This window comes from Equus caballus, chromosome 12, assembly GCF_041296265.1.
Source record: "Equus caballus isolate H_3958 breed thoroughbred chromosome 12, TB-T2T, whole genome shotgun sequence".
NCBI classification, from domain to species: domain Eukaryota; kingdom Metazoa; phylum Chordata; class Mammalia; order Perissodactyla; family Equidae; genus Equus; species Equus caballus.
This window is the reverse complement of record NC_091695.1, coordinates 11,860,984-11,879,789: the sequence shown is the minus strand read 5'-3', so window position 1 is coordinate 11,879,789 and position 18,806 is coordinate 11,860,984. Positions and strand designations below refer to the sequence as shown.

The window sequence follows — 18,806 nt, the reverse complement described above, 5'->3', positions numbered from 1 at the left end:
GCCCTCACCCATGGGCCCATCCAGTCCTTCCCCTCAGGAGACATCAGCCCCAAGGATTCCCCCTTCTCCCCTGGCCCTGGACTAAGCCCACCCAGGACTCCAGAGCGTGAGGCCAGCCCAGGGCCCTGTGAGCTGCAATACTAGGGCCCGGAAAACAACAGATGTTCGTTCAGCCTTCTCTATGCCTGCCAGTATTCTAGCATTTTCGTTAAGAAGCCCACTTTGTACGTGGGACAGTCCTATGCAGTGAGTGCTGACATCTGTCGAGCAGGTACAGGCCCATTTTACAGATGAGGAAAGTAAGGCCCTGAGAGGCTAAGGGGGTGGCAGTGCCAGGACTTGGGGCAGCCTGGCCTCAGGGTCTGTGCGGGTACCCACCACCCACACACCAGTGAGGAGGAGCTTGGTCCGTCCGCCTCAAGCTTATGCGCCTGGCACTCCCATCGCACAATTTGCCTGTCAGAAGGACACACAGACAGGCCTTAGGGTACCTCAGAGGTTCCCCGAGGGCTGTGGGGACAGAAGCCATCATATTGGGCTAGCGGAGGAAGGGACAAAGGCCAGCCAGGAATCACATGGCCCCACCTTCTCCTGGAGAGCCTGGCTCTGGAATTTGCCTATATTTAGCAAGTGGCGGGGAGGAGGCAGATAAGCAGAGTGGGGAGGGGGAGGGCCCCTTATATAGTGTCGGGGGACGGGTCCCTGCTCAGATCCTGTCTGAGGGGCCTGTGCCTGCTCGGTTCCTGGTGCAACCTCTCGAGATGCCGGAACCAGGGAAAAAGCCAGGTAGCTCCAGGCCCGGGGTAGGGGCTGAATGTGGGGCAGGGAGGGCAGGGGGCTCCTCAACTGGGGGGCAGGCCTCGGGGCGAGTTCCTGACGGGGTTGATGAGGATGGGGCCTCTGAGCCCCAAAACAGGGGGACTGACCTCTGGGAGTTTTTTTGGACTCTCTGTTTCTCCTTCCCGTCCTTCTGATGAGAGCGAGGGTAAACCAGGGGCCGGAAGCCCCCAGGGCCGTCACCCCCTCTCGGGACGCAGGGGGCCGCCCTCCCTGCCCCACCCCCACCTCCTTCTGCAGCAAGGTTGGGCCTGGGCTTGCCTTTTGGGAAAAGGCCGCTGCAGGCTGGAGCCCAGGGTGAGTCCAGACTCGAGCCAGGCTCACGAACGCTGTTGGACAACTCCCTACCCTCCTGAGTCTCAGTTTCCCCATCTATACAAGGAGAGGTTGGGTTGGTTCCTTGCCGCCGTGAGATTCTCTGCACCCCTGTGGCCCCCACGTTGAGGTCATGCAGCTCCTCTGCTCTGGGAGAGGACGGTCAAGAGGCTGCTGGGCCTGGGCCAAGGGCAGAGAAAGTCACAGCCCAGAATCCTGGTCCTGGCCTGTGCTCTCACGGAGGTTGTTCAGGGCAGGGATCCAGCCCCCAGCCCCCTCCCAGGCCGGCTTTATCTCAGTTGCTGATTCTCAGCCTGAAGCCCTTGGAGGACAAATTTAGCCACACCCAAATAGGCACAGTATCCATCCCTTGCCAGTGGCCCTAGATTGTGGGGGCGGGGGGCTGGGTTTCCCAGGGCAAGGAGGGTGGATATCCAGGGACACACCTAGCAAAACTCTGGTGTGGAGGTTAAGACCACAGCCCTGGGTCTCCTGCCTACCAGCTGTGTGATCTTGAGCAAGTCACTTAACCTCTCTGAGCCTCGGTGTCCTCGTCTGAGAAATGAGCATAATAACCACACCCCATCATGAGGGGATGCAGTCAAGTGTTTATCACCATATTTAATAAGAGGGGCTGCAGAGGTGGGGGGCGTGGGCAAGCCAGGGGCCCCTGCAGCCTCCATTGGCCCCTCAGTCTCAGCCTTCAGCAAGAAGCCACGGTCAGCGGAGGTGGCCGCTGGCAGCCCTGCCGTGTTCGAGGCCGAGACAGAGCGGGCAGGACTGAAGGTGCGCTGGCAGCGGGCGGGCAGTGACATCAGTGCCAGCGACAAGTACGGCCTGGCAGCTGAGGGCACACGGCACACGCTGACAGTGAGGGATGTGGGCCCTGCCGACCAGGGGTCCTACGCAGTCATCGCCGGCTCTTCCAAGGTCAAGTTTGACCTCAAGGTCATAGAGCCAGGTAAGAGCCGCGTCAGCCTTCCCTGAGGTTTGAGCTTCTGGGAACAGGGGCGGCCCCCACCGCTCCAACACCCAGCGGGTAGGAGGCATCGTCCCACTTTCTTGCCTTCTCTCTGGCTGTGCCCCTGCCAGGAGTGCCCGCGCCCCGTTCTCAGCAGGACCTCTCTGCGGGCCCCTGTGTGGCTCCCTGGCCTCCAGCCCTTTGGAGGTGGGGAAATTCACGGGTGCACCAGGTAGAACCCAGCCCTCCCGCTGGACCCACACACTCGGGGAACTTGGTGGGCTGAATGCGCTGGCGGGGAAGCCCCAGGAGCTGTGGGTGTGGAGGGGGCCCTGGCCCGGCCTGGGGGGCTGGGCCTGGACCAGAGCTTGGGGGAGGAGGGGAAGGACGGCCTCAGAGCTCAGACCCACTGGGTCTGGCAGGCAGAGGAGAAGGCGAGATGAAGGCTGGAGGATGCTCTGTTTAATGAGCTGCAAGGACTAGGGAGGGACCAGGGACAAGGGGAGGCTCTCTGGTGCGAAGCTGCTCCTCGATGCCCCCCATCCCACCCCATCCCCTGCAGAGAAGACAGAACCTGTGCCAAGCCCTGCCCCCACCCCTGCCGAGGCTCCCGGAGCCCCCAGAGAAGCCCTGGCCTCAGCCACTGAGGCAGAAGGAGGCTCCCCAAGTCCTGAAGGTGAGTGGGGCTGGGCAGGGAGGGGCGAGGCCAGCGGTGGGGGTGTCCCAGGGCAGGTGTCAAAAGCGCATGTTCACAGGGTCAAGCTCAGCAGCCCCTGATGGCCCTGGGGCCCCCGACGATCCTATTGGCCTCTTTGTGATGCGGCCACAGGATGGCGAGGTGACCGTCGGTGAGTGTGGGGTTTCTGCATCCAGGAGGGTGTGGGGAGGGAGGCAGCAGGGCACCCCCAAGCCCAGCCTGTCACCCCTCTCCTGCAGGCGGCAGCATCACCTTCTCAGCCCGTGTGGCCGGGGCCAGCCTCCTGAAACCACCAATGGTCAAGTGGTTCAAGGGCAAGTGGGTGGACCTGAGCAGTAAGGTGGGCCAGCACCTGCAGCTGCACGACAGCTATGACCGGGCCAGCAAGGTGAGGCCTGCAGGGCGCGGGAGCCCGGGGCCCTGGGGAGGCTCGGGGGACTTGCAGGACTGGGGGTGCTCAGAGGGCATGACAGTCTCAAGGGGTATAGTAAGGCTTGGAGGCCCAGGGAGGAAGGAAGGCTGGGGGATATCGTGGAGCATGGGGGGCACCAGCCTGAGGGCAGAAAGCCCCTGGATAGACGGGTATCAGATGTCAGGGTGACTTCAATGACCGACCAGAACAATTCTTCATTCTACAGATGAAAAAACCAAAGCTTGAAAGGTTGTTGCAGGTCGAAGGTCACTCAGAGCCAGGCTGGGAATCTGGGCTTTGCCTCCCAGCCTCTGCTTCTTTTACTCTGGCACAGTTCTGGCCCAGGCAAGAGGGCCTCAGGCAGGGCAGGACTGACCTATTCAGTTGTGTGGGCTGTGCACTGCACAATAGTGCCTCATCTTAAGTGAATGCCATTTAACTTGGAGCCATCACAGATTTGTATTTTGTCACCACCCTGTGCCAGCAGATGGCAGTCATGTGTCTTGAGTAGGGGCTCCATTTTCTATTTACATACAACTGTATGGATTAACTAAACCCTGAGGGGTGAGAAGGTTGGTGGCCATTAGCCACCATTAGGGGTGGAGGGCTTGTCTTCTGTCCCCGTCTCCCCTGACCCCTGATCCCCACAGGTCTACCTGTTTGAGCTGCACATCACAGACGCCCAGGCCACCTTTACCGGCGGCTACCGCTGTGAGGTGTCCACCAAGGACAAGTTTGACAGCTGCAATTTCAACCTCACCGTCCACGGTGAGGGGGCCCTGCGGTCTGTCCTGGGCTCGGGCCCCCCACGGGTCCTGTCCCCCGTGCCTGCCTCCATTTCCCAACACTGAGGAGGATGCCAGTCCTGGCCAGACAGCTGCTGACCACATGCCCAGTGCTGCTCCTGCAGGGGCGTGAAGAATCCCTGGAGGCTTCCGGGGCTGGGCCGGCGGGGCGGGTCTGATGGTCAAGTCCAGATCTTGTCTGGGGTCTTGGTCATCTGGGTGTCCTGGGCTCCTGGCAAAGGTGACCAGGAAAGGCGAGTTGAGAGATGAACCACCTCTAAGCGATTGGGGATGTAACCTGCCCACCTCCCTGGCACCTCAACCCCGGAAAGGCTCAGAATGTGGGGGCCTGGGGCAGACGCCCACTCTCAAGAGGTCGCGGATGGGCAGGCCTGCGATGCACAGAGATCCCAGGGAAGGACTTCTGGGACGGCCCCCTCTGAAGCTCCCTTCCCTCTCTCGTCCCCCTCTTTGAACTCAGAGGCCATTGGCCCTGGAGACCTGGACCTCCGATCAGCTTTCCGGCGCACGTGAGTGGCCATCTCTCCTCAGGGCCCGGGGAGGCCAGTGCTGGGGTCTGAGGCCCCTTGGGGTCAGGGCTGGGGGGATGTCGGGGGCTCAGGTCTGGGGGTGATGTGGGGGGTCAGGGCTGGGGGCCATGGGGAGCTCAGGGCTGGGGGTGATGTGCAGGGGTCAGGGCTGGGGAGTCACGGTTGGGGGTAATTTGGGAGTTCAGGGCTGGGGGTTGTGGGGGGCAGAGCAGAGGTTGATGGGGCTGGGGGAGAGAAGCTCCCCGGGCAGGTGAGGAACCGGGTCTAACCCCCGCAGGAGCCTGGCTGGAGGTGGTCGGCGGATCAGGTACCCGCCCACCCCCGGCCCTTACCTCCCCTGTACACAGTCCCTGGGGGTCTGAGATGGGCAGGGAGCCCCCATCTGGCTAGAGTCCTTTCCTCTCACTCCACCCACCCACCCCCTCCCTGCTCCCAAGTCCCTTCTAGTTGGCTCCACTAGGAGGTCCCTGACTGGGGCTCCCTCTCCATAGTGACAGCCACGAGGACGCTGGGACCCTGGACTTCAGCTCGCTGCTGAAGAAGAGGTGAGCCCCTGGGTAGCAGCTCTGGGGGCAGGTGGTGAGGCTGTTTCAAATCCCAGCACTGTGGTTTTTCAGCTGTGTGGCCCTGAGCAAGTCACTGCATCTCTCTGAGCCAGTTTCCTTGTCTGTCAAATGGGGCAATCCCGGTGTTGGAAAGAGTCAGAAGCTCTGCAGACATTGTGTCCTGTAGACCAATATCCTCACAGCGTCCCCCAAGACCAGCCCACACTTGGGTCTGTGATAGCTCACCTCAGTAGGCTCCGGGGACCCAGAAGAAGCTGGGAGAGGGCCTCAGAGCCCCAGGCATTGCCCACCCAGCCCAGCCCGACTGACTTGTGTCCTCTCTGTCCTCTCCCTCCCTCTCCTGGATCCTGCCAATGGTCGATGCTGCCGCGGCCCAGAGAGTAAGCATTGGGGTCGGGGGCTAGGGGCTCGGGGGCAGCAGGGCGCCGGCGGGGCCATGCCCATCTCTGTCACGGGGCGTTGGTGAGAGACGGCGCTGGGATCAGACAGACCTCAGGGAGGACCCCCACTGACGGGGACAAGTCTCCGAGCCTCAGGCTCTCCTGACACCCGCCTGCCAGGCTCCGGAGCCATAAACGAGGCGACTGTGCAGGGGCCCATTGGTGCCGTGTCCTGGAGGGGTGGGATAGGGAGGAGGAGGCGAGGGTCTTTGTGGGGAGGTGGCCCACGCCTCTAACGTGTCCACTGCCTTTCTGCCCCACCTCCCCCCCGGAGCAGCAGTTTACGGACCCGGCGGTGAGTGCCCCATGAGGCTCAGCACCCTGTCACTTCTGCCAGGAACATCCCCGGCCCTGACCCCCGTACTGACCTTGAGGCCCCTTGATCCCAGTACGGGCTCCGATCAATGAGTGCTCAAGCCACCCTGCCAGAAGGAAGGGGCGGAGGGCAGGGGTGGCGACCCCTCCTTGGTCCTGGGCCCCTCGAAGCCCCACCCCAGGGGCAGGGAGGGGGCTGCAGTCCTGCCCTGGACCCCCTGGATCCCCTGAGGCCTCTTGGCACGGGCTGTGGGATACAGGGACTCGCGGCTGGAGGCCCCAGCCGAGGAGGACGTGTGGGAGATCCTGCGGCAGGCGCCCCCGTCGGAGTACGAGCGCATCGCCTTCCAGCACGGCATCACCGACCTGCGTGGCATGCTCAAGAGGCTCAAGGGCATGAGGCGCGACGAGAAGAAGAGCACAGGTTAGCCCTCTGTTTTGAGCCAGAGGAGAGGCACAGGTTAGACCCTGCCCCTCACATGCACAGAAAAAGAGCAGAGGCCAGTTTAGCCGGGAGACACCCAGGAAAGGAGAAGAGCCCAGGTTAGCCCCCCTCTCGTGTGGGGAAACACAGGAGTGCCCAGGTTAGCCCCTTTCCACACTGAAAAAGAGAAAGGCTCAGGCTAGCCCTTTCCCATCAAGGGGTTGACAGAGCGGATGTGAGCCCCTGGAATGTACACCAGGAAAGCGAGGTCCTCACCTGCCCACTTCGTGGGGGGCAGCCAGCAGGAGCAGGAAAACGGGGCTTGCTGTCAAAACAGAGTCCAGAGGTAGAGAAAGTCCATTCTTCCTGTCACTGTTCTGCCAAGCTTCTGTCTTCCTGGAATCTCGTAACTGTATCCCTGAGTTGAGCAGGTGGACAGGACCCAAGGGAAGACAGGAGGACAAAGAGAGAGACAAGGAGGTGACCAGCACATAGGACAGACAGAGATAAACAAGCAGTCACAGCGGAGACATGGGGTGGAGGGGGCCAGGGAGGGGCTGGAGGGAGGCCCCGGGCCCTCATGCGGTCGTGGGGTTGGGGTGAGCCTCCTGCGCCTGGGCTGGCCCCAGAGCAGGTGGTGGGTGGCAGGGGCTGAGGGGTGGCCTTCAGCCTTTCAGAAGAAGCTGGAGCCAGCCTACCAGGTGAGCAAGGGCCACAAGATCCGGCTGACCGTGGAGCTGGCCAACCCCGATGCCGAAGTCAAGTGGCTGAAGAACGGACAGGAGATCCAGATGAGCGGCAGGTGCGAGTGGGGCGGCGAGTGGGTGCTGGGAGCGTTGGGGATGTGGAGGGACCTCAGGGACCCTCCACCCCTGTCTCTGTCTCTCCCCATTCCTCTCGCCCTCTGGGTCTAATTTCCCATCTTTCTGGTTCTGCCCATCTCTGTTCCTCCCTCTTTTTCTCTCGGTCTCGCTTCCTCCCATCGGGGATGCTCCACTGTCCCCTCCTGTTCACAGCAAGTAAGTCCCAGCTCCTGGAAGGCTTGGGGTGGGGGGTGTTGGGGTCCTGACAGGGGTTTGAGGGGCACCTGGGGCCCAGGAGGTGAGTCCACGGCTCTCCCGCCACTCCCCCACGGCCCGCGTCCAGGTACATCTTCGAGTCCATCGGCGCCAAGCGCACACTGACCATCAGCCAGTGCTCGCTGGCGGACGACGCGGCCTACCAGTGTGTGGTGGGCGGCGAGAAGTGCAGCACCGAGCTCTTCGTCAAAGGTGGGGCTGGGACCCCTGGAGCCTGGGAGCCTGGGACTGGAGGGCCCTAGAAGCGTGCGGCCGTCACACTCTTTCTGCCTTGACAGAGCCCCCCGTGCTGATCACGCGGCCCCTGGAGGACCAGCTGGTGATGGTGGGACAGCGGGTGGAGTTTGAGTGTGAGGTGTCTGAGGAGGGCGCCCAGGTCAAGTGGTGAGTGCCAGGGGCAGGGGGCAGGGGACAGGGCTGGGGGCCTGGGGGCACCCCCAGAGGAGCCCACGGCACTTGCTGCCCGCCCCCTGGCCAGGCTGAAGGACGGGGTGGAGCTGACCCGGGAGGAGACCTTCAAATATCGGTTCAAGAAGGACGGGCAGAGACACCACCTGATCATCAACGAGGCGACGCTGGAGGACGCTGGGCACTACGCGCTGCACACCAGCGGCGGCCAGGCGCTGGCCGAGCTCATCGTGCAGGGTGAGGCCCACAGGGAAGGTTGGGGGAGCACACGAGGTTTCAGGAACTTGGATCCCCTCAGCCCCAGCCCCCCAGCCACACACGGGAATCAGGCAAACCCAGGATGGAGGCCTGAGTGACCTTGGGCAAGTCACGTTGACACCCTGAGCCTCACCTTTCTCGTCTGTAAAACGGGGATGCCGAGGTGGCCACTGCAGAGGGTGTGGGAGGATCAGATGGGCCTGGTTAGCAACACCCCCCCACACACACTTGAGGTTCCTGGTGTACACTCCACCATCCCATGCACACACGCATCACATCATGCAAGCATGCATGCATTGTTTTCGCATGCCCATGTGATCTCCACAGGGATTCATGCCCACACCCACACACACCCTCCCGAGCTCACTGGCTGTGCCCTGCCCCCCAGAGAAAAAGCTGGAGGTGTACCAGAGCATCGCGGACTTGACGGTGGGTGCAAAGGACCAGGCTGTGTTCAAGTGTGAGGTGTCGGACGAGAACGTGCGGGGCGTGTGGCTGAAGAACGGGAAAGAGCTAGTGCCCGACAGCCGCATAAAGGTGTCCCACATCGGGCGGTGAGTGTGCGGGGCTTGGCCCCCACGCAGATGGGGACAGGAGGATGGGACAGGCAGAGACAGATGGAGAGACAGACATCACACAGAGAGACAGAGACACAGACACACAGAGAGACAGAGGGAGAACAGAGATAGACACACAGAGAGACAGACACAGAGGGAGAGAGAGCCACAGACTGAGAGACACACACAGAGAGACAGAGAGAGAAACAGAGAGAGACATACAGAAGGACAGACACGGAGAGGGACACAGACTGAGACAGACATACAGAGAGACAGAATGAGAAACAGAGAGATAGAGACTGAGATAGAGCACACAGAGACACAGAGACAGAGAGCCACAGACTGAGGCAGACACACAGAGAGACAGAGACAGAGATGGACAGACAGAAATGGACAGACAGAGATGGACAGGAAGAAACAGACATGCACACAGAACAGGACAGAGACCGAAATAGAGAGAAAGAAAAAGAGATACATAGAGAGAGACAGAGACAGAGAGATACGGAGAGACAGAAGCATACAGAGAAGGAGAGTTCATCAGAGACAGAGAAGGATGGAGAGAGAGAGACGAAGGAGAAGCAATGAGAGGGACAGGCAGGCGGGGAGCCCCCCGGCCCCCCAGCCCCGACACTCGTGCCCAGGGCGGGGCAGGAGGCCATGAGGAGGCCAGCTCCTGCCAGGGGCCCTCACGCTCCCCCACTCTCTTACTCACGCCCTGGGCATCTGGGTTGTCCCGTGCTGGGCCCAAGGTCACAGAGATTAATGAGACCAGCTCCTGCCAGTCTCCAAGGGCCCCGCCAAGGGGACACCTCTACACTGCCGACCTCTGCAAACACACGAGGGAGCTGGCAATTCAAAAACAGAGAAAGAAAGCATTTAAAACACCACAACACCAGTGAGCCAGGATGGGGCGAGGGCCCCTGGAGCCCTGATTAGGGTGAGGCTAGGGATGTGGGGTCCAAGGGGGTCCCCTGAGCCACCGCTGCCCTGCAGGGTCCACAAGCTGACCATTGACGACGTCACGCCTGCGGACGAGGCTGACTACAGCTTTGTGCCCGAGGGCTTTGCCAGCAACCTGTCGGCCAAGCTCCATTTCATGGGTGAGCCGGCGCCCAGGGTAGGGGGGAGACCCTGTCACTGGCCTTTGCCCTGGAGCCACTTGCTCTTCCTTCTCTTGCAGAGGTGAAGATCGACTTCGTGCCCAGGCAGGGTGAGTCTTGGGGTCCCTGTGTGCCGCCTGCCTGCACCCCACCCTCTGTGTGTCTCCCCTCTATTCACACCCAGAGGGAAGAGCAAGGACCCTGAAGTGGGGCCCCTGAGACTCAGCCCTACTTCCGCCACTTGTGACCAGGGGCCAACCACAGTCTCTCTGAGCCTCAGTTTTCTCATCTCTAAAGTGGGAATCGTGAGTGCCTCCTCCATGGGGTGGTAAGAAAAATGAGATGGGATGCTGTATGAGCTATCAAATGGCATCACAGACGTGAGATTTTATTATATCTTTTCTGCTTTTAGAAGTCTCTCTCCTGCTTTTAGATTAAACTTGAATCAGGCATTTTAGGATCCTAATTTCAGGAGAGTATCCAGGCTGTGGCAGGCTCTAGGTCAGTGCTTTCCAAACTGAGTTCACTTAATAGGCTACTCCACTTAAAAAGGGTTCCGTAGTGAAATAAGCTTGGGAAACACCACACACTTGCTCCACCTCTGGCTGATTCAGCAGGTGTGTTGGTACATTAAAGGCTCTGAGAAATCCCACGGTAAAGAAACGTGCTTAACTTTGTTTAAGCCAGGGCTTCCTAGTTTATTTGGCTGTGAAACCTTCTCTTCTTTTTTCTGGCAGGACACTGGTGTTCCTCCAAACACAGTTTGAGAAATGCTACACTAGGCAACTTGGTGTTACAAACCTCCCTGGGAACTTCTGGGGTCATAAGAATGTTCTAGATCTTGATTGGGTGGTGGTTACACAGGCGTATACATTGTCAAAAGTCAAAACTCATTTGAGTATACAAAGCTGTATACTCAAATCTTGTCATTTTATCGTAAGTTATACCTCAAGAAAATTGCTTTAAAAAACAACCACCAACCAGGAGCACATGCTCCTTCCAGGTTCTCCCTCTTTCATGGGCCTTGGGCCCCTTCTCCTTTCTCTGACCTATGCCATCTCCCCCCAGAACCTCCCAAGATCCACCTGGACTGCCCGGGCCGCGTGCCGGACACCATCGTGGTTGTGGCTGGCAACAAGCTACGCCTGGACGTCCCCATCTCTGGGGACCCTGCTCCCACTGTGACCTGGCAGAAGACCATCACACAGGTGCTGTGGCTCCCTCCTCCACTTCCCCATTTTTAAAATGGGCACGTGGGATCAGATGAGTGCTGGGACCTGCCCCCACACCAGCCCAGCCCACATGGGCACGCCCTACAGCGGGCCACCGACTGGGAGCACAGAGGCTCAGCTGGCCGGGAGGCGGGCGTGGTGGGCGGTAGATGGCCACTGGGCAGGGATCCTCTCCAGGCTGAGCCAGCCCGTCTTCCCCTACTTGCCTCCTGCTCTGTTTCCAGGGGAATAAGGTCCCCGCTGGGCCAGCCCCCGATGCCCCAGGGGATGCAGGCGCCAGTGACGAGTGGGTGTTTGACAAGAAGGTGAGTGAGGGAGAAAGTGGGACGTGGTTTGTTTACCCTCATTTTCTGCCCACACGGTATCCACCCTTGGGCGAGGCAGATGTCCATCTTAAGAAGGTGCCCTATCTAGCCAGGTGTGCTCCCGCCCCAGGCAGGGTCTCCACGGAGCCCTCATGTCTCATGATGTCAGGCACCCTCAACATCGCCAGGAAGCCCTTGAGACTGGGCCACTCCCTGGCCCCCGTGTTCCCGAGCCGACCTTGACTTCGTGCTTCCTCCCTTCCAGGGCCGGGGTTTTCCTGGCACTTTTCAGTAAGAGGAGCGCCTCCTTTCCGCTCCTCCTCCTCCGTGCACCATTGATCCTTCTACCCACATGAGGTCTTGCAGAATCCTCGTGATAGCTCCGTGAGGTCGTGTTATTCCCATTTGGCAGATAGGGAAACTGAGGTACAGAGAGGATAGGTGATTGCCTAAAGTTCTATCACAAAGCTGGAGCTAGGGCCTGAGGCCCTTGCCCATGGCAGGTGCTAGATGAAGGGTTTGGGACTAGGTGCTCACATGGGCGCAGTTTCCTCTCAGACTGCATCTCCCCCACGGACCCTGCACTGAGCTCTGTTCCCATCTCAGGGCTATTGGCTGTCACAGAGCCTGCAGAAACCTCTGGGGTCTGACCTGGGCTCTTCCCCCCAACTTCCCCTCCCCTCCAGCTGCTGTGTGAGACCGAGGGCCGGGTCCGAGTGGAGACCACCAAGGACCGCAGCGTCTTCACCCTCGAGGGGGCAGAGAAGGAAGATGAGGGTGTCTACATCGTCACGGTGAAGAACCCTGTGGGTGAAGACCAGGTCAACCTCACAGTCAAGGTCATCGGTGAGGCCAGCCAGGGTCCAGGCAGGGAAGACAGGGGCAATGAGGGTGGGCCCATCCATTAACTCATTTAGTCACTCAATAAACCTTGCAGGGCATGCTCTTGGATCCATGGAGAGGATTAGGGCTGGGACATGGGTGAATATGGGCAGTGGGGAGCCATAAAGACTTGATCGCAAGCTGCTGACATGATCAGAACCGCATCCTAGAAATGGCTCTGGGGGTGGTGAGGGAATGAGCAACAACCTTGGCCCTGGGCCCGGGCAGGGCTGATGTGGGTCTGCCCCCCACAGATGTGCCCGATGCCCCCGCGGCTCCCAAGATCAGCAACGTGGGCGAGGACTCCTGCACGGTGCAGTGGGAGCCGCCTGCCTATGATGGCGGGCAGCCAATCCTGGGTGAGTCGGGGGCACAGGAGACAGAGCCGAGGGCAGCGGGGGAGGTGGGGTGCCGGGCCCCAGACCAGAGCTCCTGCCTCCCCGGTGTCAGGCTACATCCTAGAGCGCAAGAAGAAGAAGAGCTACCGGTGGATGCGGCTGAACTTCGACCTGCTGCGGGAGCTGAGCCTGGAGGCGAAGCGAATGATTGAGGGTGTGGTGTACGAGATGCGCGTCTACGCAGTCAACGCCATCGGCATGTCCAGGCCCAGCCCTGCCTCCCAGCCCTTCATGCCTATCGGTGAGCCTGCCCCGCCTGGCACTGCCCCCATGCCATCCCCACCAGTCAAGGGGCCCCAGTAATAGCAGCTGCTCCGTGGGTGGCCCCTACACTAGGCATTCACATCCCTGGTCTTCTTTAATCCACATTCAAGGATTAATCCTCTTCATCTCACAGATGAAGAAAGTGAGGCTCTGAGAGGTTACATGACTTGCTCAAGGTCACCCAGCTGGTACAGGGTGGGGCTGAAACTCACACCACTCTGCCCCTTGGTTCACCTCTCCAGCCTGTTTCCACAACTATCCAATGGGGATCCCGAAATATCAACTTCACAGAACTGTTGTTAGGATGAAATGAGATAACGTGGGCAGAGCACCTGGCAGCCAGCAGGTGCTCAATAAATGTTAAGTGTCGCTTGTCTCCACTCTCTGCAACCAGAGTTTGTCATATGTGGAACAGGGTGAGGGCCATGGGTGCCTGAGGGTCTGAGGGGCATCTCTGTGGATAGGGCCCTGGACCAGGAGAGCGGGTTTGCCGAGCCAGCTCCTTTGTCCCCAAGAGGGCCATCTGGAGTCATCGTCCATCCTTCGAGCCTCAGTTTCCTCATCCATATGATGGGGTTGAGAGGGAAGAACAGCTGCCGAGGGGGTAGCAGGCTCGCAAGGAGGCCTGTCTTACAGGACGTGTGAGTCTGCGGCAGGGGCAGACACAGGGACGGGGTGGGGGGTGGGGCGGCAGGAAGGCGGTGCCTGTGAGGCGGAGGGTTCAGGCCCCTCTCTTTAGGGACCAACTTCCAGATTGCTCACCTAATCATACAGTGAGAGCCAGGAAATGCCTGTGTTTTAGGCTAGTTTCTCCTTAAATTACATTTATAGCATTACCCGCACCATCCGACAGCAGTGGCTCCTTCTAAGCGTGTTTCTGATCTTTTTTGGGTACCTTTTCCTATCCAGATCCCTCTTTAGTAACTGCTGTTTGTTTTTAAGCCTGTCTAGAGGCGTGTCTTTTGATGGAGCTGAAATACTTCTTAAAGTGCTTGAAAGCCAGTCGGACGGCAGCTCCTCTGTGCGGCACTGGCAGGCGGCTAGGGGTCTGGGTCACGGTCCCGCAGCGTCCCCGGCTGGGGTGGGCTCCCTCAGACCCCTCTCTGACCTCCCCTCCACCCAGGCCCCCCCAGCGAGCCCACCCACCTGGCGGTGGAGGACGTCTCAGACACCACGGTCTCCCTCAAGTGGCGGCCCCCAGAGCGCGTGGGAGCTGGGGGCCTGGACGGCTACAGTGTGGAGTACTGCCGTGAGGGTGGTAAGCACCCCTGTCCAGCCCGCCCCCTACTGGCCCCTGGCCACGTGCCTGCCACCTGCTAGGCCCCTCTCTGCAGTGGAGGCCCCGACAGCCACCAGAGATGGGGTAGCACGAGGGGTGTGATGTTGATGCTGCCCGTGGCCTCGCCTCCCCACCCCCAGGCTCCGAGTGGGTAGCTGCCCTGCAGGGGCTGACGGAGCACACGTCACTGCTGGTGAAGGATCTGCCCACAGGAGCCCGGCTGCTCTTCCGCGTGCGGGCACACAATGTGGCGGGGCCTGGGGCCCCTGTAACCACCAAGGAGCCTGTGACGGTGCAGGAGATTCTGCGTGAGTGCCCCTCACACAGTCACGAGAGCTGCCAGTGACGCCCTGGCCCTTGGGGGCCAGTGGAGGTGGGGACAGTCAGGGAGACCCTACTAGGGGGAGGGGCTAAATGCAGGGTGCGACAGGAGGGGCCGGAGCCATTATCCATGTCCCAGACTCAGGGCAAACGTGCCAAGAGAGCCCTCTCGGCTTTTCCACTCAACCCCCAGTTCTGGAAAAGAGAAAAGGTAGGTCATTATAGCATCGTCTTCGAGCTCTGTTCTATGAGTCTCTCAGCCCCAACAGGTAGGTACTGTCCCTGTGCCCAGGACTGAGCAGTGAGGCCACTCAGGGTCAGCTTGGCCCATCTGGATCCCATTCCTTAATTCCCAACAAACATCAATGGTGTAGTTGGTTCTCAAAGTGGAAGGAGGCAGCAAACTGGGGTGGAAACATCAAGAGGAATAGAGTACAACTGCCTAGATTTGCATCTTGGCCTGTGACTGACTAGCTGTGTGACCTCAAACAAGTTGCTCACCCTCTCTAATGCCTGCCTTTTGCGGCAGTGTGGTGAGGCTCAGGTGGAAGCAGGAGCTTTGCAAACCATTTGGGGCTGGGGTTAGGGTGAGCTAAAGGAGGGGAGGGCCCAGGAGGCAGCATGTGTCTTAGCTGCAGCTCTCTGGGCCCTGCCACAAGAGGGACAGGAGCTGGGTGCTCCTCAGGCCTGGGGCGGTGGTGAGGCCTCGCTGAGCTGCCCACTGTACTCACAGAGCGGCCCCGGCTCCAGCTGCCTAGGCACCTGCGCCAGACCATCCACAGGAGGGTTGGGGAGCCCGTGAACCTCCTGATTCCCTTCCAGGTAGGCCCGGCCCCCTTCCCAGCCCCGGCATGTTGTCTATGCCTAGCTGATGGATGTGTCTCAGAGCTGACCAGGCATAAGGCTGGGGTAGTGGCCGGCCCTCAGGGAGACCCAGGCTTGCGGGTGAGCTGTTCTTCCCTACAGGGCAGGCCCCGGCCTCAGGTGACCTGGACCAAGGAGGGGCAGCCCCTGGCAGGCGAGGAGGTGAGCATCCGCAACAGCCCCACAGACACCATCCTGTTCATCCGGGCCGCACGCCGCACCCACTCGGGCACCTACCAGGTGACGCTACGCATTGAGAACATGGAGGATGAGGCCACGCTGGTCCTGCAGATTGTTGGTACGTGGCACTGGGCCTCCCGCTGGGCCCGCTCACTCCTAGTCCCGGAGCTAGGATGCCAGGGCCCTGGGCCAAGCCTGGGGACCAGCCCAGAGCTTCATCCCTTCTGGTCCTGGGCCCCTCCTCTGGGTTGCCCAGGGTCCTTCTGAAGACAGCAGGCCAGGTCCAGGCCGGCAGGCTGAGGGGCCCTGCAGCCCAGCGTCCCCTGCTGTCACTCCGTATCAGGAGGCTGGTGTTCCAACTGGTCTACCTCCTGCAGACAAGCCAAGTCCCCCCCAGGACATCCGGGTCGCTGAGGCGTGGGGTTTCAACGTGGCTCTGGAGTGGAAGCCACCCCAAGATGATGGCAACACAGAGATCTGGGGTTACACAGTCCAGAAAGCGGACAAGAAGACCATGGTGAGCCTGGGGCCCCGGCCCTGCCACCGACACCCTCCCCAGGGCCAGGCAGACCTGGGCCTCAGCTGCCCCTCCCTGTCCTTAGGTTGGACCTGCCTCTTATCCTCCTTCTCTGGTCTGGGTCCCTCCACAGTTGGGGTGCAGATACCAGGGGAACCCAGGAGAAGCCCCTGGCAGGGAGCAGGGCCTGGCCCCCAGAGACCCCTCCCTCTCCTCCACACCCCCAGGAATGGTTCACCGTCTTGGAGCATTACCGCCGCACCCACTGCGTGGTGTCAGAACTCATCATCGGCAACGGCTACTACTTCCGGGTCTTCAGCCATAACATGGTGGGCCCCAGTGACAAAGCCGCCACTACCAAGGAGCCTGTCTTTATCCCTAAAGCAGGTGCTGTACCCTCACTTGCACTCCCGGGGCGGAGCTGGGGCATGGAGGCAGTGCGGGCAGGGAGGGTGGCGCTCTAGGTACAAAGCCCTGTCACCCACAGGCATCACATATGAGTCTCCCAGCTACAAAGCCCTGGACTTCTTGGAGGCCCCAAGCTTCACCCGCCCCCTGGTGAACCGCTCGGTCATCGCCGGCTACAACGCTACCCTCTCCTGTGCCGTCCGGGGTAGCCCCAAGGTAGGCAACTTGGGGCCCTGGTCCAGGCTGACCCAGGAGGCGGGGCTCAGAGGCTCCCACCTGGAGCAGTCTCTCTCCTGCCTGTCTCCTGCTTTCTCTCCCCTCTGGGGGTCAGGGCCAGGTTCCTCTCCCTAAACACGGCCTCAGCCCTCTCCCCTGGCCGCCTGTTAATTCCCAGCCTTGTACGTAGTTTGAAACTCCACTGGGAGCCCCCAAAGTAGAAACACAAACATCCACCTCCCTAGGTTCCGGCCGGGTGCCCTCTCAACCTGAGACGGTCTCGCTCCCTCCCATTACCTGTTTTACAGCCCAACATTTCCTGGTTCAAGAACGGCCTGGACCTGCGAGACGACGCCCGCTTCCGCACGTTCAGCAAGCAGGGGCTGCTGACCCTGGAGATCAGAAAGCCCTGCCCCTTTGATGGGGGCATCTATGTTTGCAGGGCCACCAACTTACAAGGCGAGGCACAGTGCGAGTGCCGCCTGGAGGTGCGAGGTGAGGAGCCCACTGGGCCAGGGCCTGGGGTGGAGGAGGAGGCAGGGCATCTGCGGGGACTCTGGCTGAATGAGTAACGACCGTCACGTCCAGACGGGTTCTGGCTTCTGGGCTCTGCTGCCAGAGCTGCTCCCCCAAGCCTTCTAGAAGGCTGGCAGGACACACGTGGCATGGCCTCCTTCTCTCCTGCAGTGCCTCAGTGACTGGGCTGGCTCCCTGGGGATGGCCAGGTATGTACTCCAGACCACCCCGACACCCAGGGCTCCAATCAGAAGCTGAGCCTTGCTCCGGGGCAGCCATCAGGAAACGAGGGAGCAGGCAGCTCTTAGCAAGGTGTCAACCCAATCCACTCACAAGGGAACCTGTGTCACAGGTGCACCCGGATGCCAGCCCGTGTGCCAGGAGCCTGGCAAGAAGCTGGACAGGCCGCCTTCCTGCTGTTGGATGTGTGTGTGCTATGGCAGCGTAGCTATGGCGGGGAGGCCTGGGGGATCTGTGCAGACTCAGCTGTCAGAGCTCCCGCTGGAAGCTCTTGGATCTGTGGGGCAAAAAGGGGGTGGGCTCAGGAAATGGCGGTTGGGGACAGGCCTTCCTGGCCTGCCATGTCTTCTCAGCATGGAAGGGCAATAAAGATCCGTGCAGTCACACAGAACTGACTCTTCTTGTCCAACGCGCTCGTTTGCGTAAGAAGCAGAGGGAAATCGACTTGATCCTCTGAGCAAACTGAAGGCAGGGGTTTTGTCTCCTGGATGAGTTAAATGAGGCCCAGAGTGGAATCCTAAATCATAAAACATTAACACTAGGAGGAACCTGTCTTCCCCACTGCAGACACTCTTCAAATGAGCAAACTGGGGAGCTGTGACGAAGGAAAGCGTATTAGCAACAGAGCCAGAAACCCAAGGCTCGCCCCCAGTCCCTGTGCTCAGTACCATCTCTGTCCTGGCGACCACGGTCACAGCAGCCTGGATGTCTGCGGGGCAACGCCAAACCTCAGTGTGGTTCTGTGCCCCTAAGGCTGGAGTGGCTGCAGTGGGCTACTGTGGGGTCCCAGGGGCATTAAGCCCACGGCCCATCCACACCCGTAACCCATTGGGAGAGAGGGAGCCTGTCCAACACAAGACACTGGGAAGCAAGAAGACGTAGGGGCCAGGGCCCTCCTCTGCTCTTTTCCCCCTTGGGGAGCCTCACTCGGATCATCAGTTTCCCTTCGGGAGGAGGAAGCTGGCAGGTCTCAGGGGTGCCCTGAGAGAGTGTTGAGGGTCCTTCCTGCCCAGGGAGCACCAGGTTTTTCCAGAGCATAGAAAAAAATTCCATGAAGGCTAGTCCCAGGGTTGCTTCTTAGAGTTCTATCAGCCCAAGGCACTGCTGGCCAAGAGCGCAGAGCCTGGGGCTCCAGGCCCCCCGGGAGGCCTGCCCGAGTCACCACACCCATAAAGGGCAGGGGGAGCCTCGGTTTTTCCCTCATCACTAAATTTCTGTGCTCAGGCGTCAAAGCCCAGGTTGGTGCTCCCTCTAGTGGCCAGTTCCCAGAAGAGCAGCCCCCTGGGGGCCCTGAGGTGCCATAGGGGAGGAAGTCCCCCTCCCACAGCCTCCCTGAGAGCCCAGGAAGTGTCGTGACGAGCCGCTGGGCCAGAGCTCGCATGGGCATGATCTCATCTCCCTGCTTCCTTCAGGCCAGAGGCACCTGTGCGGAGGCCAGGGCCAGCTTTCCTCGGGCCCAGGCTGAGAGGCAGCATCATT

General features: G+C 60.5%; 1 protein-coding gene across 1 annotated transcript; it reads left to right on the top strand.

The window, feature by feature from the left end:
* Positions 1-670: 670 nt before the first annotated feature.
* MYBPC3 (myosin binding protein C3) lies at positions 671-17,715 on the top strand. Its single transcript, XM_070230535.1, has 33 exons — positions 671-786; positions 1,847-2,113; positions 2,676-2,789; positions 2,869-2,961; positions 3,050-3,198; positions 3,873-3,990; positions 4,489-4,537; positions 4,836-4,865; positions 5,050-5,103; positions 5,842-5,859; positions 6,140-6,303; positions 6,973-7,111; positions 7,450-7,574; positions 7,661-7,766; positions 7,861-8,027; positions 8,437-8,602; positions 9,599-9,705; positions 9,786-9,815; positions 10,774-10,913; positions 11,162-11,242; positions 11,929-12,088; positions 12,379-12,483; positions 12,575-12,763; positions 13,910-14,044; positions 14,206-14,373; positions 15,120-15,208; positions 15,353-15,548; positions 15,808-15,947; positions 16,175-16,334; positions 16,435-16,571; positions 16,880-17,066; positions 17,259-17,296; positions 17,440-17,715. The coding sequence occupies exons 1-32, from the start codon at positions 762-764 to the stop codon at positions 17,267-17,269; spliced, it is 3,819 nt and encodes a 1,272-aa protein (XP_070086636.1). The 5' UTR covers positions 671-761; the 3' UTR covers positions 17,270-17,296; positions 17,440-17,715.
* Positions 17,716-18,806: the final 1,091 nt, after the last annotated feature.